The sequence below is a fragment of the Tyto alba genome, unplaced genomic scaffold (assembly GCF_018691265.1).
Source record: "Tyto alba isolate M040663 unplaced genomic scaffold, T.alba_DEE_v4.0 Super-Scaffold_10, whole genome shotgun sequence".
Classification (NCBI taxonomy): Eukaryota; Metazoa; Chordata; class Aves; order Strigiformes; family Tytonidae; genus Tyto; species Tyto alba.
In genome coordinates, this window is record NW_024881262.1 from 1,527,597 (window position 1) to 1,555,492 (window position 27,896).

The 27,896-nt window shown below is 43.3% G+C and overlaps 1 protein-coding gene across 1 annotated transcript; it reads right to left on the reverse strand.

Moving 5' to 3' along the window:
- Positions 1–639: 639 nt before the first annotated feature.
- On the reverse strand, positions 640–27,160 carry GPR149 (G protein-coupled receptor 149). Its single transcript, XM_042797045.1, has 5 exons — positions 25,742–27,160; positions 24,537–24,729; positions 21,386–21,651; positions 21,242–21,346; positions 640–3,704 (listed from the first exon to the last, which is right to left on the reverse strand). The coding sequence occupies exons 1-5, from the start codon at positions 26,708–26,710 to the stop codon at positions 3,132–3,134; spliced, it is 2,106 nt and encodes a 701-aa protein (XP_042652979.1). The 5' UTR covers positions 26,711–27,160; the 3' UTR covers positions 640–3,131.
- Between the last annotated feature and the right edge of the window lie 736 nt (positions 27,161–27,896).

Here is a 27,896-nt window from a genome sequence, read left to right on the forward strand (position 1 = left end):
TACATTTCCGCATTTGGCTATGTCCTTTATTTCAAGAAGCACAATCCTTTGAGGCATTTGGGATTCTGGGGCCTGGTCCTGCATGTTACAGATTTCTTTTTCTTGTATCTCTGTAAATGTAATGTTATTCTCAGTGCACATGAGTGCCACTGAAGGGGAACTCTGACCCACTGGATACACTGCTTACCAAAGATTATCTCAAAAATTATCTCCCATTTTCTTGTTTTCTATCCTTTGCATTATTCAACAACCCACGTCCTAGGAGCAGGGGAAGCCCGGGTGCTGATTCAAGTCACGTTTTCCACGGGATTTTTTTCAGTCAGTTGCTGCGGTGTTTGAACAGAGCTGAGGTCTCTTGCAAGTCACCCTCAAATGGTCACTGAGAAACACTTTGCCCTCAAATGTCAAGCTGTCACTGAAATACATTAAAAGGTCAGACAGGGGCAAAACAACAGAGGAGGCAGAAAAAATTTTTGCTTAAAATTTCTTATAATTGTTTTAAAAATTAAGTCCACATGATAAATGAAGACACCTTAACACTTACGTGAATAAACAAACCAGGAGCAAACTTTCTCAAACAGCAAGGTTTCTGGTGTGTTGTGCAAGGAGCTGGTATCTATTCAATAATTACAACTTGCATTTTCAGACACTTGAAATTGTTTAATGATGTGAGTCATTTAGAGAAAAAAAATAAAATAAAATAATCAGACATTTGTACATGATCAAATTTACAGATTCATTAAATAAAATCTATGTTTTATTACAGCAGCAAGACAACACTCTACAATTAGGTCAAGCTCTGGGTCAGAGCTCTGCAGAATTTTAATGCCTCCAAACTTTAACCCTTTGTACATCCATCCATCTGAGATGAACACTCCACCACGTAACCTTGTTAACACAGTCCAAATCACTTCCAGGGAGGACACAACACCTGACCAAACTAAAGTTGTGATGGACTGCATCCTGCATCACAACGTTGCTGCCTTTATCTGGATCGAGCGTGTCTGTTGCGATAAAGCCACTTTCCACGTTCCTTCTACAGAACACAAAGACAAGCAACATATCCAGAGACAGCAGAATGTGTGTCTCTGCTCTTTGTGTAGGGATATAGATTTATTCAATGGACTTACCACCGATTGTTCCTTCTACTGTAGTTTCTTGTTAAATCTGAAATGTAACATAGCGTCTTAGTGGAATTAAGAGCCTTGGGGCAATCTTCTGAGAGCCCTTGTTTTCCCCTTGGAAAGGCAGCACACGGAAAGCACAACTCGCAGAGTGATCCATCGCAGCAACCTGCAGTCTTCGACCCTGATTTTCTTCAGTGCTACATGACTGTCACACTAGCCCACCCCACTGATTGCAACGGCAAAACCTGATTTATGTTGGTGAGGGGAGAAGGCAAGCCATCTGCTTGTTCTCAGGCCTCCAGACCAAGCACGGAGTGCAAACAGACACAGTATTTGGCCCTTTTGCTCTGCCTGTTCACAAGCCATAAAGGAATCCTGAACAGGGTTGTGCTTATTTTCCCTTGCATGTTCCCACTGAGTGGAAAACAGGTTGACTGCAGACACTAAATGGTTATGTCGTAACACGTACCACTGGGAATTAAATCTATTCCTTAAAGAAGCAGTGTGATTTTTAATCAAACTGCTGAAAGTCCTGAGAGTGTATTTACTTCTGTTTAACTGAGATGAAAGACAAGCCCTCCAAAAAAAAAAAAAACCTCTCAGTCAAAATGCAGTAGCATTTCAAGCATATGTAGCATATTTAATGTAAGACTTGAGAACTTCATTCACTGTTTCCGCTTTGGCTTGTCTGGATTTGACACAAATTAGAGAATTCACCAGTTTTAGGTTGGCTTTAGACTTAGCTTTAGGTTCCTTATAAATCAGTAGAGAGACAGGCTCCTCCTGAGGGCGATACAGGCTGGGACCTGATTTACATAACCAGACTGCTCTCTTGAGGTCGGTGTCTAAGCTCAATCTCGTTCAAGTGGCCACCTTGAATAGCTCCTTCCCCCTTTCCTAACGAGTCCCACATCAGTTGTATTCCCCAGCTCCTGACTCGGATCTAAAGCATGGGCATCCATCCAAAGCAGAGTGATGACAGGTTTACTGACAGAACATACATAGCAGAAAAAACAGTAGTGTTCTTGCTGTGAGCCAGTGGTGGGACTTCTGCAACTATCTGCAAACGACACCCGCCCTCGTGGTTGTGTTGAGGTTGAGGAAATAGCAGCTTCACACAATGTTGTAAAACTATTCCTTGCTTAGGGACGACTCAGACGTGAAGAATTATTCAGATTAATTTTGACATCTTAGCTCTGCAGACATTTCAAATGCTGCCTTTATCTGGATTGAGTTGCAAATATTCTGTAAGGTTGGGAAAATTCTTAACTTGGGAAAAGATCATGGAGGCAAAAAAAGGGGACTCTTCAGAGTAACTGGCATAAAATTAACCACCATTTGTCACATTTGATCAACAAAATGTTAACCATGAGAACACTCATAAGTTTCACAATGTCGTATTTACAAAATGTGCATGCTTACATTTCAGACACCCATATTCAAAGGTCTATACAAATGCCACTTACGTATGTATTACATATGAATCTGGTATAGAGCAGTAGAAAATGAAACCATTTACATATCTTTTAATCCTCTACTTAGTCAACTAAATGAGCTAGTCTTAGGTTTGAGCTACATTTTTTCAGATAAATGTTTCAAGTCTGGCATGTCAGTAAGAGCAGATTTGCAAGTCAGCCAAAACTATTGTATCTTCACACCTGTGGAGCTGCTCCCTCACTTTCCACAGGCTCCCACAGACAGACAGCCCAGTGCCAACAAGCCACCAAAGCTGGTTTTTAAGACTTTGTTTAGGATTCCTTTTGGACACGTGTTCCTTAAGTAAATAGATATATAAATAATTTGAAATTCACTGTTCAAAGCTGTAAAGCACCTAAGTATGTTATCCAATCCATATATCATTAAAAGTTTTAATCTATTTAACGGTGTATCCAAATAAAATTAATCTGTTAGGAAAAAACAGTTGACATTGTATTTGCTAGGGTAGCTTGAGTCAAGAGGAGCAATGTCTGTCAAATCAGTTTAAATGTCTAGATTAAATGCCTTTTAATTGCTGTTGCCATCTTCTTCCCGTTTTCTGTATGCTTTATTCAACATTTGTATTTCTTCCTGATAACCACCTCTTTCCATATGCTGCTTTTTACTATTCTGCCGATGAGCTTCAACAGTGTCTGGAATCGATATGTTAATATCGCTGTCAGGATTGTGTGATGGTATGAAGAGGGAGTAGGAGGCAGTTTCCCCTAAATCACACGAGACAAACCTGTTTTCTTTCCGTGAATATCGTAAGGACGGAGACCTTACCTGTGTGGAGGACTGGCTGATATTACTGATGATTGACACAGTATCCAGGGCCTCTTCATTGTCACAAATTTCAAGTACCTCTAAATGAATTTTAACGCTTGTGTCAGCAAACGTATTAGGAGACTCCTCTGGGTTTGGCTCGTGACCAACACTTTTAGATCGATACACTTCAATTTTCTTTGACGTGGGAGTTATTTTTTGCCCTTCAGTGCTTACCTCATATGTGGATAAAGAGAGCGTTTTTCCCGTGGGTGCCTGAAGAGATACAGTTCCTTGAAAGGCACACAGAGGGATAGCTAAGGCCCCACCTGATCGCTGGAAAGAGAAAGAATGACCATTATCTACTGCTAACTTTTGAAGTTAGAGTCAATTATAAATAAGCCAATTATGCTCAGTTTGTTAGCTTATCTTACTGTTGTAGACTTTTCCTTGCAGTATTTTAGAAACCTGGTATTTATGACTTTAAAGAGTAGAAAGAAGTGGTTTATCATTATACACTTTAGTATAAAAAGTGAAGTCCCAAGTGACTGTGCCTCAGCTACAGCTTATGGACACACACACTTTATTAGAATAGTCCACACTTAACGTTTCCTTGCAGCCAGTCTACAATGAGCCAGCCAGCAGCAGCAGGCACCTCTTGTAAGCAGCTCAACAGAAGAATGTTACGAATAAAAACACTGTTAGCCCAAAAGAGGGAAGAATGCATTTCTGGTTTTATGTGTAGCCAGGTAAAATTGATTATTACTGAAACTACTTTCAGTATAAATTTCTACTGATGAGAACAGAATGTGACCCGTAGCTTGTTCTTGATATCATTATTAAATACCCATTTGTGCCTTTTATGACACATCCATGGCAATAAATAGGAACTTATTAGCCAACCAGACTATACTGGTACATCCTGTGAAGAAGTATTTTATCTTCCACTCCTATTGTTACCTACAGTTCAGCTTTATGATTTTAAGCCTTACAACGCAATTTAATTCTAAAGCAGTAGGAAGAAGGAGCAATTTGAGTAACGTTTAACAGTGGCCTTCAGCTCATCCATCCAGGTTCCTGTATCTCATCTCTGCATTATTTTAGCATGAATAAGAGCATCCACAGTTGTAGAAGGGTTATGATTCATTTTTACTTCAGTGGAAAGAGAAAGAGATCCACTGTGCTGTTTCTGAACATCTGCCACCTCACTCCCCACAGCCTGGGCCCAAAATGCTTTTTGAAAGGGTACTGCCCCACTGGGCTCTTCCCACACTCTTTTGCCCACATACTTTGTATTCCTGTATTTAAAATAAAACCTGGTTTCTAAAAGAAATAAACATATTAACTCCTCCCACACAACTTATGCTATGCATTCTCTTTTTAAAGCACTTAAACACAGATGTTTGTAAGAAGGTACAGAAAACTTACAGCCACTTGTTTCTTGGATCATTTTCAGAAAGACATTTTGATGCTACCTTGACAATGCATGCAGGAATCGGGCACTAGCGTAAAGGTAAAGAGCTCTGAAATAAAATAAACCCTATTTTTTCAACCAAAGTGCCATTTTGCAGCTTTTGTGTCTCAGCAGTTTTGCAGCGTATTACAAACACAGATATAATTATCATTATTCCTAAATAAAATACAGAATTTTTTCTACACCGGTCTTGTGTTTATCAGAGTGAGTAATACCCGGCTCTGTAGTACTATCACAAAGACACCCCACAGCTGACGTGCATTCCTTCTGACTCCCGTGCATCCCACACCAGTTTGGCATCCATGGCAACCTCACAGGACAAGGAAGCCTTGCTATCAACGATTCTGAGCCTGTGAAGACTTGTCTTTCCGAGACCCTACTCGCTCTCAACTAGGAAAGGTGCAGGAAGGATCAGACACTTATCTGACTGAACACAGCAGATTTAAAATTAAGTCTCTTCTGGTTCTTACATCCACTTATAGATACCTCTTCTCTGCACGCACACATGCAGAGATACATACAACTATTTATTTATTCATTGCACACACACATATGTATATGAAATATTTCCCCTTTTACAATTAATTTCTTAATTTCTGGTAGGATTGAAAGGTTTCCATTTGGAAATGCCCAAATGTTTCAATTTAAAAAATCACAGCGTTCCCCAGTCAAAACACCCTGTAAGCCAAAATTGCTGTCTTTATGCTGAGGCTAGCTTTAACTGAATACCACAAGAATATCTGCTGGGTCTCATACAAGCTGCAGTCCAGCACTAAATCTCAGCGATCCCTCTGGAGGACTGTTTTCTGCAGGTTTGCATCACAGAAACAGCAAGTTGCTAATTTTCAAAGTTTCTTAATAAATATCCGCGTGTGTTTCCTCACTCGGGGATGCTGCAGGGTCTCTAGTGCCGGGATGTTTGCCACGAGCTCCTGCCAGCGGGAACTGGCCCTTCCCTCACCTGGTTTTACCTTTTGGGGAGGGGGTTTATTTCCACCACGTCCTGCCACAGGGCATACCCCTGCGCAGCTCCTGCCCGAGGTGGCTGGAGGCTGTTCTGTCTGTGAGAATCTGGGACAGGGATTTCACCGGAGAACTGCATGTACCAGCACATGCATTTTTAACAAGCAAAGACAAAAAAACTACAATGAAATAAATCACAAATGTACTTGTTCCTTAAGGAGTGCTGATGCATTCTGCACAGAGAAATCTCTGCATAATTGATAAAGCAAATCCTTTCATTCTTGAATTAAATTATTCACCTTCCATATTTCACGGAAGACAGAAAGTAGTTGTTGCTATGAGGCAAACCTTCCTCACAATCACTGGGGTTTAAGACAGGGCTCCCCTGTCCCCCTCCGGCCGCCTGAGCGGAGTTTGAGCTGGATTCACCAGGGGAGGATGCTGTCACCCAGGGGAAGATGCTGTTGCCCAGGGGAGCATGCTGTCACCCATGGGAGCATGCTGTCACCCATGGGAGGATGCTGTCACCCAGGGGAGCATGCTGTTGCCCAGGGGAGCATGCTGTCACCCATGGGAGGATGCTGTCACCCATGGGAGGATGCTGTCACCTGTGGGAGGATGCTGTCACCCAGGGGAGGATGCTGTCACCTGTGGGAGGATGCTGTCACCCAGGGGAGGCCCCAGCCTCTGCAGAGGCCGTAACCGAGCCCACGGTGGTTGGGCAACAGCCCCTGCAGAAAGGTTTCTGTTTGGAAACGCTCAAAGCAGTGAGAAAGGGCCCACCAAGAGCCATCTGACCGATGGTTTTTAAATGATTCTACTAAGGCCATTTATGGAATCTAGAAATTCCACAGCCTTCCCCGTAGAGAAAATAAGGTTTTGAGCCCTATGGCTTTTCTGAAGGGGGGAGGGAAGGAAAGGGGAAGGTAACCTTTACAGAATCTGTTACTGTTTTTCTTCTCGCAAACTGGCAAAAACCAAAACACTCTGTTCAGATTGGTTTGTCATGAAATAGTTAGACTTATATGAAATATTAATAAAGGGGTATTAAGCTGCAAGTACACTCGAAAAAATTTTAATTTCATCACTTGCCAGAGCAGAGCCTCGTTCCGCATGCTGGTAAGTGCCTCCCGAGGGTGCACGGCATTCCCTCTGCTTCCCTTCAGTGTCTGCAGGAGTTGATCAGCAATTTGCAGAGCTGGGCACTTATAGAAAAGTCAGGAATGTATGACTGCAATTAACTTTGAATACTGTTTCTGATATATCTACATGTGATATACAAAATAATTTAAAGCTCTAGTTTACAAGTGATCAAGAATTTGTTCTGCTAGAGGAAGCCTGGAAAATTCTTGAAGGCTAACATACTAATATTTCAAGCACTAAACATTTCTACATACTTTTTGCATTTTATATTAAGTGTAACTGGATTCATCCTGTGGATTCAAACTCAGTGCTCGCAGCTCTCCAGTGCTTAGCACCTGCAGAGACCATCGTCCAGTCTGGATAAGCACACACTTCCCAGGATTTCCTGGTAATTTTTTGATTCAGGGAGCAGATGACTGCACAACTGGGAAAGCATGAACAGGTCCATTCTCCAAACATATTTATCAATTCATATTTCATCGCCTGAGAACAAAACTCGCTGTTCCAGAAGCGGATCCTTAGCTAGGTAATTCTTGTTAGCAACTGAAATCAAAGATCAACCGTTCAGAGCCCCATGACCTGAATGGCGGCTCACGTAGCTCACAGCTCGGTTTGATTTTAAAGACAAGAAATTGCTGTTGCAGTGTGGTAAAGGCCAGTGGAGAAAAAAAAGGTTAACTGGGGGAAGAAAGAAAATTCCTAAGAGCCTGGAATTCCTACACAATCAAGGAGAAGGAGAAAACTTGTTTGGAGGATACTCCAGTGCACCGAAGCTAGGAGCTACCCTCCCTGACTATGCAGGAAGGCTGTGTACTCAGCCATGCAGCGCTTGAACTAGTTAACTAGTTGCCCAGACATGGTGGTTTAGTGCTGTCAGACACGCCGTAGAGGATCTGGGATATCCTCAAAAATCTTTCAAATATAACAGAGGACAAATGGAAGAGCTACAGCCTCCTGAAGCAGCAGCTGGAGGCCAAGTGGGACACCCTAAAGCACCTCAACTGGTTCTGCAGGCCTGGGGCTGGGCAACGGACTCATGCACCAGGCAGTTTATAGACTCGTCCTCACAATTCCTAATTTTCAAATGTCATGAATCTCAGGTTCTGGAATAATAAGATAGGTGTAACATTAGCGTTACAGCAAATTGGAGAACATATTAGGGCATGTATCTCATCTCTGGAAAAGGTAGGAGAGCTCTGAGGTGAGGTCCTAGAACAGAGAGTGACTCTCCCAAGCCTGTGATCAGCACAGTGGTAGAGTCAAGAACAGACACCGGGTTTTGCTGTGTCCCAGTCCCACACCACTCCCATTGGGCCATGCTGCCTTCCCAAAGAGAAATATCAGCAATCTAAATAAAGCTGTAATGAGTTTGCATTCCTAATTACTTTGGTGGAATACAGCTCTTGCTGAAAAGTTCTATTTTTAGAATATTTCCAGTAAGGATCCCAATGTTTCTTTCCAGAGACAATGTGTTTTCTGTTAATTTTAAAATAGAGGCTTAGTCTTCCACTTCCCTAAAAATAAAAATTAGCTGCAGTAAAATTAATTACTGCAATGATTTTCCCTTTGAGAGGCTGACTGCAGTAAATTTAGAGCTAAAAGGGTATGACAAGAATAGACAAGCTCACCTCAGATGACCTGAAAACCAGTATTTGTCATTGGCCTGCCTGACGTGGGCAGACCTTTATTTGGAGCAAATTAGCAAAAGAAAGTGCAGCAGAGGCATCCAAGGTAAGAATACTTGCATCTGCTTATCAGAACTTCTGCACTCAGTTGCCCGGGGCTGAAGTAAATGAGTTTAACAGAAAGTCCTTTAATATTCCCCAAATAATGCAGATGGCACCATTAGTGACCCGCCGCAGCGTGGGTGCAGCATGGTGACACTCAGAAGGCACCAGGCTTTCAGGCCTTTCAGCTGAGTCCAGGGCTCTTCTTGCTGCTGGGCTTCACGGGCGTCATCTGCCATGAGCTTCCATCTCTCTGTCGTCTGTAATCACTGATGCTCTGCACCTACTTGTGTTAAAATTATTACAAACAATCTATATTTTAATGTAAAGACTTGCTGTTTCAAATCTATTACATTTAAATAGTCTTCTTCATAGATAGAAGAGCTGATTTTACAAGAAACAACTCTCTTCAGTATGGAAACAGGCTCGCCTCTTGGGATCTGCTGATATGTCTGGCTTTCACCAAACTTCTTGCCTTCAGAAGGCCGCCTGGACAAATTCTAGCTCTTGTGTTTCTGTCTTGTGTGGCTTGTTCGTGTGGTACAGTGGACGTGGGCAACAAGCGACCATGCAGTTGAAGGCTAAGGCTGCAGCCCACGTGTACACCTACGTTCATACAGAGAGGTAGGAGGAGTAGCTACCCGAGGTTCTAAAAGGAGAACAGTGAGGCTAGCACTGCCCCGAGGCAGCCACCTCGATCCTCGCTGTAAGGAGATCCCACCCCTGCACCTCCATTGCACAGTATCAGTGAGTCTCAAGTAATAAGGGTTTTGTCAGCTGGGCTGCAGTTAAAGCAACGTTAGCGTCCACAGAACGGAAATTTCCTGCTTTAGAAAGGTACAACTCTGAAATCTACATATCACACTCTAAAGAACATGGCTTTTACATAGTTATATATAACTGCCAAAGCTTTCCATCCCTGAATATTTGAAAATGACTTCTTACAGTCCTGACTGACGGGGCTGATTGCATTATGAACTCTCTGAAGAAGGTTAGTATGGCAGAAGAGAGAAGAGGTCCGTTGGGCAGCGTGTGGTGGGTACAGAAATCAGAGCCTGCGATGTCTGGTCCAGCTCTCCCCATCACCTTGTTACCAGGAAGCGGTCACTCTGCACAGGAGATGATCTGCTGACATTCATTTTCTTTTTTGCAATAGCTGCAAAACTGGGCCTTACCCTTTTCACCATACTTGGTGAAGTTTATTTGATGTGTGTATTGCCAGACCCGGGAAAAAGTTCTGAGTTCATTTGCAAGCATCATACTAACAGGCTTTGTGCTGGGCTGCAGGTATTATAAAGTTAAACTGAAGTGGTCTTTTTGCTTACTAGGAAAATATAATGAAGAAAAATATGTTGAAGAACAGCAGAAGCCTTTAAAAAATGGAGAACATATCAGCCTAGAATGTAATGGCTTTATTGGAAGGTGTCTCAATTGCACTGCTTTTGTAACTCCTATTCCACTAAGTGGCATTAGGGCCAGTGTACAAGGATCCCTTGGTCAGTGTAATATTGATTTTGTTTGTAGCATTGTCTGTTCTCTCAGAAAAGGAACACTGATACCAATCAGTGGCAGCTCTTTGCAGGATTGATTCCCATAAGACTCTGTCATACAGTGGCATTGGGCAGTTCCACAAGGCTTATTTATCCTCATTACTTCTCAACAGCTCCGTTTTTAATTTCTTTTCTCTAGTTCCATGTGTGCATGTACACTAGCATTCATAAAAACCTGTTTAAGCAACAGGTCTGAAAGCTGTCGCTTATTTATCTGAACCAGACAGAACAAACAGCAGCCATGGGAAGCTAGCTGCTTCTCACCGGGGTGCCAGCACAAGCAAAGCGCTATAGGAGCTTGCCTGTATTCAGCCTTGCCCTCCCGGGCAAATGTTTCTACACTCAATATTTCTCCTGTTTGTACAATTGAACAGAGTGCTAATTGCAGTTTAACTGCAAGCAGAGAGTCAGCAAGCATCGCCAGGACCGCACCACTTTGTCCCACCTGGAGCAAAGTCAGAAGATGGTGAGGAAATGCTACATTGATTTTTCCAAGCAAGGGAACACCGCTGCAGGAAGAGACCAGATGAACATCCCAGCAGGTGAGCGTGGGTACAGTTGTATAGGCCAGTGGAAGGCAAATGTAATCTCCAAGTCCATTTGTAACTCAGCTTCTATGCTGCGCCTGGTGTTCACTGGAATGTTTACAGCTTTCCTGGAGTGAGAAAGATCCTGCTAAAAAAACTTCAACCTGCACACATACAGAGATACAGTGCTGACTCCTCCTAAGTGAAATAATTTACACAGCCTCCCCCTCTTTCTCTTTGCAGGAGACATAAATAGGTTCTATACAGAGTCTCTTGAAAGAGTTTGCTTGAGGCAAGTCATAGATGAGGTATCAAGTTAAAGAAAAAAAAATAATCAGAAAGCGTATAAGATATTTCAAGCCTGGGAGATTTCTGTTGCCTGAAGGCACATAAGTAAAGGCAAAAAAAAATACATGACATATTTACACTCAATCTCTTTAGGAAAGGGAGATACACTGGCATTTTATGAGACGTTAAAGGTATCTTTCAAAAATGCAGCTAAGCAAGAGTTAGAAAAGACACGTACCATTTTTTCTCTCTCTCTCAATTATAGCTAGCCTATATAGGTATTAAATAAAACCAGCTGCCTTCTTCTCTTTTCGTGCCACTTTTATTCTAGAGAAATCACATTGACAGAGTAACTCTTTACTCGCAGAACAGACGATGAGGAGACAACTAGCTACGGCATCATTACTATCACTCCAAGGTAGTGCCATCTTCCAGGCAGCACACAGCTTCAACAGGAAATCAAAGGCATCACATATATTGTCTGGCCTCCTATTCTTCAAAAAGCTAAATCAAAGTAACTGATACTTTTCTCACTGCTTATTTAAGGTCTGAAAATAACAGAATAAAAAATACTGCTTTCACAATACAAGTTAAAATGGGCAGCCTTCTGCAAGTAACACTTGTTGCTCAGAGTGTGAAAAAAAAAGTAATGTAAGGAGAGACTTCTTAATCCCTGTTTCCCTGAATCACTTCAGGCAAGCGAACAGCCCAGGCCAGCTGGCAGGCACTAGCCCTCCTCGCAGCAGAGAGCACTGAAAAATATTCAGTCCTGCTACGAGTTATCTTCCCCTGAAGTACCGGAGTCCTTGCTGGCATCGGACATAAGAAATACCAGCAGTTTTTCAAATGAAAGCTTTATGCAGCCTGTGACAAAGTCCCACTAAATATAACGGAATATTTACCATGACTAAGAGCTGGGATGTTTGGACCTGGGGTGCTTTGCACCAGACCCACTGCTGACTAACCTTGCTATTTACAAACTTTAGTAAAATGTGGTTGCATTTGTGCCCCATTTTGCTAAAGTTGGAGTTGCTAAAGTTAACCCATCCACACCTGCTTCTGACCTTCCAACTTCCAAAGCCAAGCCCAGTTTATTACCTGAGGTTAGAGGTTAGTTTACTGGGGAGAGCTGCACTTTTTAACACTATTCCAATACCGCACCTCTGCTCGCTGCGCTGCGGTCAGCAGCTCAGGCTGCACCCTCACCCCTCGTACAGTGTGTGAAGAGGCTCCCCGGGACCACAGTGCAGCTGAGAGGTTCGGTCACACCAGGGCACCAGCACTACTGCCAGCCCGGCCTGACCTGGCTCTGAGAGGAGAGCAGCAGGCCTAATTACCTACTCCGTTAATTTTGTATCAGAGATGCAAAGCCTCCCACTGGACCCTTACCCTTGCCGAGCAGTGCAAACCGCCTTCAAGTGAGATGGAGCTCACCACACCACATTGGGTAAGGTTTCAGCAAGTCCTTTTTCACAGAGGGTTTATTTTGTTTTGTTTTTTTACCATTAAGAAGTGGTATGTGCACTGGGCCAATCTGCCCAACATACACGGTAAGTTTGGAGGGTACCAAAATAGGAAATGTAACATTTCTTTGTAACTGAGAGAATAGCAAATATGACCATCGACATCACGACTATAACCGTTTAACCCTTGGAACACCTCCTGCTGTAGAAGCAGAGAGGGGAGGAAGCGTACCAGATGGCTTTGTTGGGGGGCACATTGCCAGGGCATGGTGTGTGGTTCAGCCTCTTGACTTCCATTAGTGTTAATGGGAAAAACACAACTATGTCCCTACCCTCAGAATGCAGCCCAAGAGGATATTTTGCCTGTAAATGCTGTGATTTAGTACACAGCACTGCACTCAGTATTCCCACCTCTGCCTTCATTTCATCAGCACAGCCACTGCCACGTGCTAGCTTTGCAGCAAGACAAGATTTATGGAAGCTTTATTTTTGTGCTCATCTTCCCTGAGTTGAAACAGAGGCAAAAGCACAGCTTTTAGGTGAAAGGACTGAGAAAATTTACTCGAAAGTGCTAAAGAAAGAAAGAAAAAAGTGGATATGACACAGTAGGAAGGAGCTTAGGGGGAGGGATGGAATAGGTGACAGTTTTCACCTCTTCATATACTGCCATGCCAGAAGGTATGTCAATCCAAAGTCTTATAATATGTAAACGAGTATTAAAGAAATCTATGCCCTCATTAATGTGCTTTACACTTATCATGCCATGTTGCTGCTTCCACCTGCTTCTCAGTCACAGGGAAGCAGGTTGTGATGTCCCCCTTCAGCCGCAGCCAAGTTTTGTGCTGCTGAAACAAATGGACTGCCACGTTGCAGTACTTCTACGGTGGAGCAACGTGCCAGGCTCTGGCTATGAAAATAAAAGAAAACTAGAAGAAAGGCCAAACACAAACCAATGAAATGGTCGCATTTCTTTAAGACCATGATATAATATGCATAAAAGCATTTATAAAAGGAGTCTAAGGGCCTAAGAGAGCAGCTGTATCTTCCCTTTCCTTCCCAGCACCTCCTCTTGTATGTGTCCTCTCCCCTGTAGCACAGCAGGGCTGTACCAGCCCCCCCCGCCCCACCCCGCTGCCCTTCAGCTCCAGCACTGAAGAACTGGCAGGGAATCTCCCAAAGTCTGCCAAAGCTCAGCCTCATCTGATCAGGCATTTCTTCCTACTCCACCCAACCAACTGCCAGCCCATATGATAAAAAAAGGAACAAGCCAACGTCGCATCGCTACTGGCTTTTTGTGGCACTGGGGTTGGGCTCCTTCCAGAAAGTGAGGACAAAACCATCTCTAACCAGGAAACTGGCAGGCAAAGGATCTGCAGCCATTCGGAGCCGTATCAAACTTTAGTTCTGCTGGATGTTGTAACTGTGCTGTGACTGGAGATCATGGCCAGCAGCAGCTCGTAGTACCGCTGGGCTAAATGTGGGGTTTGCCTCAACTTGACTCGTGGCAAGCTCTGTAGACTTTACCCAGATGACATGCAGGACAGAGCTAGATTCCACTTTCCCTCCAGATTCTCAAGAGGATTCGGTACTGGCCGAGTACTGGCAGATTCCCATCTCCAGTCCAGCCCGGGGTCCCTTCTCCAGCGCTCCCAGCGTGGAGCCACAGATGAGAACTGGGCACTGCAGGGTGCCTGCTGCTTCACACATCGTCTTCCCCCTGGCAGAGGGAAAGTATTAGAGGCTCCGCAGTTCCATGGGCCTAGACCTCCAGTTTCAGTAGCTCACAGTGTCTGTATTACATCTGGGTTTCAGAAGAAAGCAGTACAGCGTCAGCAGCACAAAGCCGCAGGGGTAGAGGAGCTGCCTGTGGAATTCAACCCACTACATCAACTCCTAATGTAACCCATATTTTTTAAGACCAGAACTAGGATCAGCTCTCACTGACAACAGCAGTGTCTACGATCAGGCAAGAGACCAACTAATTTCCATGAGATTAGGTCAAGTCTTTTTAATGGCAGCCTGCAAAAAACTGTGGAGAATTTGAAAGTACTGCCAGTACAGGCAGAGCTTATAACAGATGTATTGCAAAACAATTAGAGGTTTTGTTGGTAAGTAGAAAGGAAAACACAGTCTGCGCGTATGGATGTTTCTGGAAATGAAAAAAAAAAAATGCTTCATACTCTGCTCTTGCAGTAAATTTTTTTTGTGGTCTGCTAAAAGCTTGAAGAGCAGCTGCTGTACTGTCACTAGAACTGGCTAATAGCATAAGACTGGGTGAGGAACTGGAAAAAAATAGTGAATGATAAAAAAATAAATAAACTATGGTTTCTAGTAAATTGGACACTCCTGAAAAAAGAAGGCTAGGAAAAGAAGATGAATCTTTCTCGAATTGAATTGCATTCAACCAGCATTATTTCAGTGGCTTTAGAGAGTGCGTTTTGTCAGAGCAGACAAAGCCCTCTCATGCTAAACTATATTCACGCATGTGACCGAACTTTCCCATCCTGTTTTTCTCTGTTTTTACCCCAGTTCTCAGTAAACAGAAGCACAAAACTAACAGCTGCAAGATCTCGTCACCAGTTCTCTGGTAACACAACCTGCAAGGCAATGGGGAGCTGGTGCAATCCCTGCTGCCCTCTCGGAAGCAACGTGCAGACCAAGCGCACTGCCCGGAGCGCAGCTGCATCTCCTGAGTAGCATCACCATTTTGATGTTACCAGATTCATGTATTTCTACCTCCAGATCACTACAGATACCTAAAAAAATAGCATAACTAACCAGCTTAATATAAATCAACATACACACACAAATTTCTTTAAACAATGTTAATTTTATAAATCAGTGCCAGTAAAAATCTCTCATTGCTATGAACTCTGGAATTCAGCATGGCTGTAAGGTGACCTGTGGCAGAAATACACATCCTAATTACCCTTCCTTACATAAGCAACACTAAACAACGGGGTCTACAGAGAAAGCAGAATTTATTTCAAGATAACAGTTTACCTCTTAATGATTTCATGTTTTTTTTAAATAACATAGAGGGACATGTCTGTGTGTTTCAGACAAGTCCTTCAAACAAATCGCGAGCATGGATGTGCTCTCGTCTGTGGGAGAAGCCCTCCTTGCCTCCCCTTGCCCCTCACACCCATCCCTTCCCTGAAACGGTGACCAGCCCATTCCACACAACCCGCTTTCCCTTCCACTTCCACTCGTGCCAACAGCTTCCTCAAGCCAGGCTGGCCCTCAGGTGCCTGGCGCCATTTGAAGGGCTGAAGTAGTGGGTGACCTTGCAAAGGATAAAACTGGCTAAAGCTGCCACAGGTACCCTGAGCAGGATGTGCGCTGGGTTTGCTCCTGGACCACAGCACGCTCAGGTTGGACTGCTCTCCAGTACATCACTTATTTTGCCTCCTGAGCTGTCACAGAGAAATGTTGGGCAATTATTCTTTCAAGCCTGTTTTTATTTGCTCGCTACATCTCATCTCCCCTTCCTCTCTCCTCTCCTGTTCAATCTGCAAAGTGGCTGTGAGAAGGATTAATAAAAAGGCATGAGGACAGGCCCTTGGAAAGCTGGTGTCACCCAGCTCACTTCTGCTGAGCTGTGCAGTACAGGAAAGTGCTGTGGCCAGCACCAGGCAAAGACTGAGGCAGTCACTTGGCGCTTCAGCTCCACGGTAAACCCAGTGCTGATGCACTGGGGGAGGCACTAGGGTTGTACTGGAAAGGGTTGACTTGTCCTGCTGGTAAGAAATACTTGTCTTTTATAAAAATCCGTGTGCCCGGCTAGCTGCTGTTTGGAGATCAGGGTGAGACTCTTGCACCTTTTTGGTAGTGACCAAAACGTTCTGGTTTATTGCCCTTGGCAAATCAGGTTTGATCCCAAGTGGGACACCCGTCAGCCACAGCAGCGCACGCTGTATTCCTCGTTCAGCAGCAGCAACTCTCACAATGATTTCTTCAATAGCTGGTTGAAGCAGACTGTAGTTCTCCCAACTGCAACTTCAATCAGAATGGAATTTTCTAGATTCGACTACTGCAGTGCTCTCCATTTTGCTGCAGAACTGCAAATTGTTTGGTTGTGTGACTCAAAGATCCTCTCTGTGAACATAAAGGAACACAGAGGCACAACAACTGGTGGGGAACCCCAATAACAGCATCAGAGAACTGGAGCACCCCTACCCGGCTGCTCTCAGGGTTATTGTGGGAGCTCTTAATTTCCAAAACCTTCAAACCAGGTAGTACAACAGAAATGATAAGAGAATTTTAATGTGAGAAAAATGCATTCTGATTGTCTGTAAGACAACTCACTATCCATTTTTCAACAAGTACGTGCAGAGGGACTGAGATTATGTTTCTCTCAAGTCCTCATGCCGAGCACCGATGCCCTTTGCCATGTGGAAATTCAGCATGTAAGGACACATTTACCACATCACCTAACAGCTAAGCTGAAAATCCATCTGTAATTGCTATTCTTCCTCCTACTGTAAGTTATTACAAGTTCTGCTTATTGAAAGGAAACCTGGAAGTACTCTAATAAGAATATCTATATTTATTTCTGTGATCAAACATTTATAGTCTGCAAGTACTAAGATGAAGAGCTTCTATCCTATTAGGATAATCATGCATTTCTTTGTAAGGTTTGATACCTTCTCCCTAATAGCTTAACTGACAAACTAAGCAGAAGTACCTGGCCAGTGAATGCTAGGGAAAGCCTCCTTTCTTAACAAAGCTGAGAAATGGAGTGATGAAGGCAAAGCGACTTTTTTTAGATTTTTAGGGTCTTCCAGACAGGATAAATAAAAGGGATGACTTTCAACTTATTTAATGTTTGGTCCAAATTGATCTTTCATCCAACATACATCTGAGAAGTACATTAAAGTTATTTTTACAACACTTGCTGGAGTTACATATTCTGCCCTTTTTCAGAAGCAAAGCAAATGTCAGCACTGTGAAGCACTGGAAACTCACGCTGAATGTCAGAAACAGTGAGATCTGTAACTATGAAGCCTTGAACTTTTAGACCATAGGAGCCTTGATGCCTGGCAACTGCACACCGGGTTATAACTTGGAAAATGTCACAAAAGGATGAATTGGGATTCCTTGTAGTGCAAGTAGTGAAGTATGTCCAAAAGTGACATATAAAGCCCCAGGGCAAATAAAGCCATCCACGTGCAGTCCTTGCCAGCTGCTTCACAAAGAGATGCTCGTACCTGCTGTAATGGAAGTCACAGGTCTAACAATTTGAAATGGCAGCCACAGGAGATGGGAAAAGGTATTTTTTATATTTTTTTAAACACCATCTGGAAACTACTGCAAGGAGAGGCACAGTTAACGGTGCACCTAGTGATATACTGACTTTATTAACAAAACTATACATGGCACACAAGGGGTTAGCAAGAACTAGTAGATTAAAACCAGGTTGAGTCATCATTTACCTTTGCCCACAAACACAGTAGATCATCCCTGCACACTGCAACAGAGTGAACGTTTGCTTTTTCAAGAAAGGGATGATCGGTCAAATTTGAAATATCAAACTAATTCCTACTTTGACTCAAATGATAAACTTGTGTTTATCAGAGGGAGAGGAGATTCCCTTATTTAGATATGAAATGCATTTATGCATCATACCTATGTATGTGCCAAAACTGAGAGCAAGTTGATCTCATTTTGAAGTCAGTTCTGCTTGGAGTAGGAGGTTGTACTAGATGACTTCCAGAGCTCGTTTCCAACCTCAAGCCTTCTGCAGCTCTTCTCTTGTGGACTTCACCCAGGCTCTCACCCCACTCCCACCAACTGTAATGCTCAATGTCGACTGAATTCCACAGTGCACACTCAAACCCTCAGAGTTTAGTTAACACTCAGCCAGGCAGACCAGCCTTGGCTTCTGACTTCACTGTGCCCCAAATTCCTGCCTCCTGCATCACCTCAAGGTTGCAGTGGGTGGAAGGACTGAGCTTCTAGGTATCAGCAGGTTTCAGAATTCAAAGAAAGATGGAGAGACTGTACTGACTGTGGAGTTCACTGAAGTGACATGTTGGAAAGATTAACAGAAGCTGTGGTTCTGCAGGAAATGCTACAAAATCATGACACCTAGCCCAATCAGCACACGCTCCAGAAGACAGGGTTCTCATAATCCAGGCAAGGTCAAGTCCTTTCCTTCAATTTGGATCTTAAAAATCAACTTCCCTAATGCAAGTTCCCCCTTCCAGACATCAGCAGGATAGCTTGGGAAAAACTAAGCCTTCCAGAAAAATTATTAACCATCGTCCATCGTCCTTGAATAGAGCATAAACATGCAACTACATCACCTGGAAACATGTTTCTCAGATTTACAGAGACTTCTCCTTATTTCAGTGGAGACACTCAAACCACTTTAACAGGCAACTGATACTTCAGTTTTTGTGACCACTGAAGGACAGTGGGAGAGTAGCTGCTTCCATGCCACGCAGGAAACAGCTTTTCCCAAATATAAAATCATTCTCTGAGCATTTAAGTTTTCAACTAAGTTTTTGTTCATTTCTCAGAAGAGAGATACACACTCTTGTCTTCTCTCAATGTCACCATCCTAGAGAAAAACTGGCTATGCTTTTCCTATGGCAAATATAAACTTCTCGTTGTGCAAACACAGAAGAAGAAAAGCAGTAATTTTGCCACATATGACAAAAGCTCCTGAAATTTAATCAAATAAAATGAAAACTCAACCTCAAATGGCATTACTATTTATTACTCAAATAGTAATAAAATCTTTCAAAAAATACTTCAATGTTCTTTGGTTTAGTCCTTTTGCATGTGTCTACTGGTTGCTCATGCATAATAAATCAAAAGTCGATACTGGTTCCTTTTGGATTCCACTGGGAGAAACCTCCAAAGGTAAGCAGGCAGAACTGACATTTTAAGTTGTCTCAGTCAGTTTACAGCAGCAATATGAACCCGTGACTGCATCACATGTAAAACATGAAAACTGTACATGTATGTACACAGAACTGCCCTGGTTTATCTTGAAAATGGGTATATATCTATGGTGCCAGAAGAGCACTATATACACTACGCAGACCAAAATTACGTACTGGTGCATAAATGCCATAGCACAGGAAAGGTGTGCACAGAATGAGCAGTATTACCTCTTTTTCACTCCTTAGGCCATTCTGAAATGCTTTTTAGAGTCCAGTATGTGAAGAAAGCAGCCTGTAAGATCCACAGGGATGAGCAGTTGCTCATTTCCATCTCCACTACAGATATCACACTGCAGGCTCACCCAGTGCCTCAAGCCAGCATTCAGCCTTTGGTTCATAATCATGAATTTTTAGGAGACAGAATATCCTCATACTCATTGTCCACTTAACAGCTGGCAAGGAATGGCTAACAATCCTTCCCTTCTTTCACTAAAAGCATTCAACCTGCAGCAGTTGTTGTGACTTTTTGCCCGTTAAACAAACACTGATTATAGAAAAAAAAAGTAAAGCAGTCCCTTAAGCCCATATTCTTACATGAGATAATAGCTCTCCTTCGCTGGGTCCAATTTCAGTCTGCCATTCTACCAATGGCAGTTTGGGGCAATTCTCTCTCACAGCTCTTCTTTAGTGTTAACCCCCCCTCTAGTCAGAAGGCAGTGGAGACCCTCCCAGCATGGCGCTAACAGCAAGGCTTGTCACAGCAGAACCAAAACACCTCCAAGCTGAGGGAATCCGTGACCTTGCTGTTCTCGATATGGCACTATCAGCACGGCAAGGACTAGGGAAATGAGGACTCTGCCTTGGAACAGACCGCGGTCCTGCAATCTGATAACTGAAAGCAAGCCCCAACTTCTGTGGCAGTGGTGGCACATTCAACAGGACAACCCTTTAGGTAAAAGGGTCACATAGCAAGATTGGAGCGCTCTCTATGAATTTTAGATGGTATGTCCTCAAAGCCCATGGTTTTTGCTCCCCCTTCTCCCCAGCTGTGAAAGCTCTGTGGGATTCAGTGCAGTGCACAGCAAAAGCGAGAGCAGCAGCAGAACCTCTGTGTGAAGCACTGCACACACTGAGGTTACAGACATCTTTCGTAAGTCTTTCAACTGATGCACTAACATATTAGGACTCCACCTTCACCTTGCTCTCCGAGCTCCTGAAAACTAATACATTTATCAGAATTTCTTCTTCCCAATAACTCTTCACATTCTAAAGGAAAGGGATGGACAATACAATATTTGGAATCTTTCTGCTTGAATCTAATAGGAATCTTTGTGCCCAGATTGAAATCTGAATTTCTCTGTGGACTTACCGCTGATGTTTGGTTTTGCAGTTCTTTTTTTTTTTTTTTTTTTTTTTTTCCCTTACCAAAATGTAGGCATGGCTAAAAAAGTCCCCAGATGCTTAGAAATTACATTTTGAAAATGTAATATTTTGGAGAGGAAATTCCTATTCATGAAGATGAATTAACATAATTCATACTGAATTCTTACCGCATATGGATCATGCAGGTGCACAGAAAATAATACTAGTATTACTAATAATAATACAGCCATGATTGAGAAGACAAACGAAGCACTATGTCAGGATCAGAGTCTGCAAATAGGCATGTGGTTACTAAAATGTTCAATGCTAAGTATTATTTTTACCAAAAGTAATGACACTACCAATCGGAATTTCCATGTACAGTTACTCTTTTTTTTTTTTTTTTTTTTTTTTTTTTTTTTTTTTTTTTTGTAAGGTAATTCTTCTGACCAGAAAAAAAGGGAGGGCAGATTCATGTCTTACCTGCCGAGGGGTCCTCTCGGATTTGCTCCGGCACCATTCCCAGTCTGTGAGCTCCGGCTGCTGGCTCCGCTCCGCGCCGCTCCCGCTCCCGCTCCCGCTCCCGCTGCCGCTGCCGCTCCCGCTCCCGCCGCCGCGCCCCCGGGCGCTGTCCGCCGGCCCCGTGGTGCTGAACGGCGCCTGCCCGCTCCCGCTGCCGCCGCCGCCGCCGCGCCCCGGGGCGCTGTCCGCCGGCCCCGCGGTGCTGAAGGGCTCCTGCCCGCCGCCGGCGCCCGCGCAGCTCTCGCTCGCCGGGTCGGGCTGGGCCGCGGAGCTGCCGCCGCCGCCGCCGTCGGGGTGGGTTTCCTGGGATATCCTGTAGATTCCATAACCTTGCTGGAAGGACAGGTTGAATTCGAAACCCCGGCGTTTGGCTAAGTAGAAAGGGAAGAAATGTCATATTAAAATGGGTCAAACCCAAGAAGAAGAATGAGATTACACAATGAAAAGGACATTCTAAACACGGAATAAACTAACCGTTTTTCTAGCAGTCATTTTCTATTCATAAAAGCAATGAGTTGCTGAGAGACTTCTCAGACATGTTACTATATCACCTTCGTAATGCATTCAGAACTTACACATTCCAAAGCCAAAGGATTCCCAGAAACTGGGAGATTAGCTGCCATTTTCAAAAACACACAATACGTGATGTTTTATGGGATACACAGAAAAAGAAAACATTTACATTTTGTAATACTCCCTTTTTTTCACAGCCTGTTTCAGTTAGATTCCTAAAGGTGAAAAATCATACAAAATGGTAAAACATTTCTGAGAATCTGTAACAAACCTTCAAAATCAATAGTCAAGCAACAAAACCAGAATTCTACAGTTTTTTTTTAAAAAATCAAGTATTTACAATGATATTTTTGTATATTCTCCATTCTAAATCCAGTGCTCCATCTAATCTTACACAGTAATTGAACAATTAAATAAAAATTCTCAATCATTACTTATACCTTGTCATTCTTCCTCCTTTCTAACACCAATCCCCTGAGATTCTTCATCCTCCCCTTTTCATCCTACATTATGTAGTAACTTTCATTTAACGAATAAAATCATCTTCCCAGCAAACCTTTCATGCTAAATTTGAAAATAGAAGATATGAGGATACCTTTATACAACCTCTATTCCTACTCAAGAGTTTGTGCGCTCACTAGAGCATATATAATTCTGGGTGAAATTCAGTCCTTAGCAGTCATTGCATTAAAATTGAAGAATGGTCTTTAGTACAGGTATCTAAAAGTCACAGATTTAAAATAATTTTACAATTGCTACTTTTCCACCTGTTGTACATTTATCTCTCCAAACAGCATTATTAAATACATCTGAAGTCAACTGCCTTCTCGATGAACTGCAGTCACACCCTCTGGGAAAGCGGCTAAAAGGGCTCCAGTCGCAGCACAAGCCGCTCTGCGCTTGGAGGGCGTGTTCGCGGCAAGAGAAAGCCCTGAGTGGGAACAGCTTTTCTCTAGGATTCAGGAGCTTTCTTGCTCCCGAAACACACAGCGAATGTCAGGAAGTCATCCACTGAGGATGTCAGAGGACTTTCACTCCAGAAAATGGGAAACAATACCCAGAGCCTTAGAAGTATTTAGCTTTTAACTTCTGCCCTTGGACCAGAGGACCCTTGTAGGTCCCTTCCAACTGAACTGTTCTATCCTACTCTAATTCTAGCTTTCTCAGTAAAACTTGCCAACACTTTCAATTCCCTTTGGACCAGGCCTCAAGGGACAACTGTATTGAACTCTAGCACTGCTGCTTTCACTTCTGAAAGATTAATGCATAAATCTATCATTTTTATACACAAATATAATTGCAGTATTATAAATAGGAAATTATATTTCTGTTAAAGTTACTCCTGATAATAATTATGATCATAAATTTAAAAAAATTAGCTATTGGTCTGTTTTCCCTCCTTGTAGGCTTCCGTACTGATATTTTTACCAGAACGTATTTATTATATGCTAACAGAGATCTGACAGATACAGATGCATTTAATATCCTGTAGCAGATTTCTATGCTTCAAGCTTTCCGCAATTACCTACCGTTGAACAGCTGAATTTTTTTAAGTCCGTACATTTTTGGTTGTCCCAGAAAATAAAATTGTACAAACATATATGCATACATTTGTGTGTTGTGAATGTAAATTAATCACTAATAAAGATACCGAACTTATATTAATAGGTATAGTAAGCTTCAATAAAACATTTTAATAACAAAGGCTTCTCTCAGAAGAATACCAGAAACTTATTTTCATTTGTGATTCAAAATGCAGTTCCCCTGTGCAGATACATGAGCACTGGTGATTGAGGTATTTCATAAGTAACTGTGGCCAGGAGAGCTACAGGAAAGCATTATGCAGTCTTTTCACCACAAATATGACAATGTTATTCATGTTCACAGAAGCCTAAAGGTGATTTTCACTAGAGATAAGTTCATGCAGTGGCAGCTGTATTTCTTTGTCTTCTGTTTCTCTGACTACTACCACATGATCAAGTTTTTTTATGAAAAGAACAAAAGTCTTGTCACTGCAGGAGAGAGGCTGTAGCAATTGGAGTGTGCAAGGATTCCTCCAGCTGGTTTTCCATGGAGGAAAAAGAGGGCTTTAGAAGATTCCAAGAAGGTGACCAGTGAAGGTCTGGCATCCTCTGTTACACCAGGATAAACTTCATAAAAATGAAGGGAAATATTTTTAGGCAGAAACTGCGTAGGAGTTCCTCAGATTTCAACAAGCAGCATGAACACACGGAGACACAGACCCCTCCCATAAATCACGTCCGTCGCTATTTGCTTATTGGTGTCGCTGTGATTTCTGCTTAGTAGCTACAGCGCAGGTGTACAAACAATAGCTCCTCTCCTTATAATTTGCTCATGATTAGCAGGTTTCCCCCCCCCCCCCCATGACATAAAACATGTTTAGCATGTTCCATGTATTTGTTTAGTAGAAGCCAGATTTTGGTGGGTACAACTTTACCACGGTAGGACAGGAGAGAAAAACTAGAATTCAGAGTCCATCAGCTTCTGCTAAAGGATCTGACAGTGACCTGGGAAAATCAGCCAAGCTTCTGTGCCTCAGCATCCACTGTTTCCCTCCAGCCCTCTCACATCAATGTTGTGAGTCTCATATATTGTTCTGAATAGTGTCTATATAAGTCAGGGAAATGATTTCAAGGAGTACAAAGTACTGTTACTAACACTAACATCCTATCCTCTGTATTCCAAGATACATTCCAGCTGCGTGTCACCCTTCTGTACTTACTTTTGAGTTCTTCTGAAGACACTGTATATGAATTCCTCCTGCAATTAATGATGCAGCCACAGGGCAGGTGGATCCAGTGTTCTGACAGGACAAATACTGGGGTGACTGTGGCAGCCAGCAAAGTCAGCAGGAAGCTAAGTGTCTCAAACGAAAGGCTTTGAAAACCAGTGATGTGCTGGACAACCATTTGTATCTGAAAGGCAGAGCATTTTGAAAAGTAAATCGCTTCTGGCACATGAGACACTTCCAGGAATAAACAAAACATCTCACTATGAATATGACACAACTAAAAGACATAGGTTGTCATTAATGTTTGCTGAGCCTGACAATTTTGTTTCTTACAGAGAGTGGAGAAAACACAGCGACAGAGGCTCTCCTCCTCATTCTCCATTTCTCAGAAAAACCCTTGCTTAAGCTAAATATAGATGCTTGAGCACTATTACAACAACTCACAAACCAAGCAACTTAGAAGAGACTGCTAGCTCAGTCCCTCCTGCACGGTACTGAGGAGCCCCAGCTCCTGATGGGGAACAGGGCAGAGAACTTCGTAGCACCCCGGGCTGCATGGCAAGTGCTCTGTAATGCTCCCTCCTGGGAGAGAAGCTCAAGTGCTGTATCCATACACATCCCGGGGCGGGGGCTAACACCACCCCAGACCCATGTTCTGTGTGCTCAGCAGACTCCTTTCTAACTGCACGCAAATGCACCTCTTCACAGATATCCTAGTGCATGCACACGGACAGCACCCCCTCCCCCCAATGCTACAGAGATTACACAGATATAATCAACCCTCATTTTTCTAACAAACTCCTATTTTTTAACCAGTCCGGCAAAGGACGTGACTCACAGCCGTGAGGAGGGGCAGGAGAGCTAGCTTAGTACGATTCACAGAGCTCACAATGCTGAACAAATGCCTGTCAGCTGGCAATACAAAAGGGTGAACCTTATTCATCCCTGTATTCAGGTGATACAAATGTGATGATAGAGTAACATACTGATGAATCAGGCCCTGCCAAACCAGCTGAAAACCAGTTAAATTCATGTAGTGCCACAGAGCTGCTTAAAAGGACTTTTGCTGGCACAAACTACATTATAAGGAACAATTGCAATGGCTACTGTTCATCTGTTTCAATACATGGCACACCAACTCACATCCCATTTAAATGTAAGGAGACATTAGAAAGTAAAGCAATCTGAGAATTTACCATCATTGGAAGCCAGAGAATGACTTTTGTCAGTGCAAGAATCAGAGAGAACCGTTTCTGGGCAAAGCCCACCGTGAAGCTCCTGCTCTGTACGCTGTCCATGCAGCGGGGCTCAAGTGCACTGCTCTCAGCCACCCCTTTCCTAAAAACTGCCTCCGAGCTTGGACATGTGCTCTGGAAGTGCTTCAGGGTTTTATCGGCAGAGTCCACCGGTGACAGCGATGGGGTAGCAGTGCTGCAGCCTGCAGGCGTCCCAGGGGTGGTGTAGCCTCGAGAGATTTCCTGGTAATCAATGTGGAATAGCTGTTGCTCATCTGAGCACAACAGCTGGTAAGTTAGAGGAACAGACAGCACTGTGAGAAGGCAAAAGCACAGCGAGTAGACAATAAATAAAAACAAGATGTAGGAACTGGCACAGTCAGTGAAGCAGCCCCAGGAGGTGGGGATGTACTTGCCCCAACCACAGAGAGGCAAAATGCAGATCAGCAAACTGACAATCCAAATGGTAAGGATGGCCCATACCATGCTCACTCGTTGCTTGGAAGTGCTGCAGCTCATTGTCTCAGTTTTGTTGATGGTGTAGAAGTTGTAAGAAATTATAAGAGACCCTTTCAGGTTGCTAGAAATGCCCTGGAATAAATATATAAGCGCTGAGGTGGTGCACAGAGGCTGGGGGAGGACATCAGTTGACCACTGGGTGAGCATGAAGATAATCACTGGCACGATGCTGATCAAATCGTCTATTGACAAAGAGGTCACAATCATTGAAACCGTGGTTTTGTTTTGCGTTTTCAGCAGGGAAACTAGTGAATAAATGCTGCCCAGGAGTGCTGTGAATGCAATGATAAAAGTCAAGCAGAATAGAAAGACATTCAAAGTTCTCTGCTCACTAGGCTTATCCATAGCACTATGATTTTCAGTGAAGAAGCTCGTCCCATTGTGTGACAAATTACTAGGCGTTACCGACATTGTCCTTGGCAATTTTTTTTGCCTTCTCACTGACTCTGCAAGTTTTCACTAGCTGAAACCAGAACTGTTAGCTCCACATCACAAGTTTCTTTGTTTTCCTAGACTCTCTTTTGTGGTATCTCATGAAGAAATATTCCGGTGAAAGTACCCTTGATAACCAGAACAACTCATGCTCTTAAAAAATCAGGCAACAATGAAGTACCAAAGGTGCTGAAAAAAATGCAATTCTTCATAAGCCTTTCAGTACTGGAAGATGGTTAATTTAGGCTCTTCAGGTAATAACATGCCATTCACTTTTGACAGATATCAGGCAGTGCGCCTTACTCACGAGTTCAGTTGAAACGAAGGCAGAATATCAGGTGTATTCAAGCTCTAGTAGCTCAGGGAGAAACATAGTAGAAATGAGAGGCTGTTGGATTCACCCTGCGCTGTTCTGAGCTGCAGGAGGGAGGAGTCGGGTGCAAGCAGGATAGCAGAGGCGAGGGGAGCGAGTATCTTCTCAGACGGAGCTGCCTCTTTGCTGGATCAGAAGACAGTGTCCCTGCTAAGCCACACCTCCGATGCCGACACTGAAATCCAATGCAAATACTCAGATCTGATGTCAGCCGTAAGTGTCATTCCCGTAAAGCCCAGGGCTGCTCCAGGGCTGTGCATCACGAGCTCGAGCGCTGCTTTGATTCTTTCGCACTTCTGTACTCCAAGCGTAGCCAGGGGAAAAGCCGCAGGAGCCTTTTATGAAGATGAAGCAGAAGGGGTGTGTCTGCTTTGCCTTTTTCTGTTCCTACTCCTACCGCAAGTGTGCCTGTGTATGTGCACACGCTGCACAGGGACGCTAACCGTATAGTTACGTAGTGACAACCTCTAATGACATTAGGGACCACGCATGTTAGCCAGGTGTTGCCTGCCTATGTGGTCTCTCAACTCAGTCTGGGATTTATAAAACTTTCATTCCCTGCATGATTCAAATCTGAGCCGCATCAAACGCTGACTGTCTGCTCTAGCTGAATACATGGACAGAATCACAGCCCAGTGCATTTTGGCATGTTATGAATGTTTTCTCTTGAGAAAGTGCGATACTGGTCAAACTTATAAGCTGACAAAATTTCCAACACTCAGAAGTGGACAGATAGATTCAATGCATTCTCCTCTGAGCAGCCTGGGCTGGTGGAAGGTGTCCATGCCCACG

Coding starts and splice junctions, on each gene's coding strand:
- GPR149 (XM_042797045.1), bottom strand. CDS start 26,710: ATGTCGGTAACGCCTAGTAATTTGTCACACAATGGGACGAGCTTCTTC. Junction 21,347..21,385: donor CCACGGGGCCGGCGGACAGC/GCCCGGGGGCGC, acceptor AGCGGCAGCGGC/AGCGGGAGCGGGAGCGGGAG. Junction 3,705..21,241: donor CCGAGAGGACCCCTCGGCAG/GTAAGACATGAA, acceptor TTCTCTTTCCAG/CGATCAGGTGGGGCCTTAGC.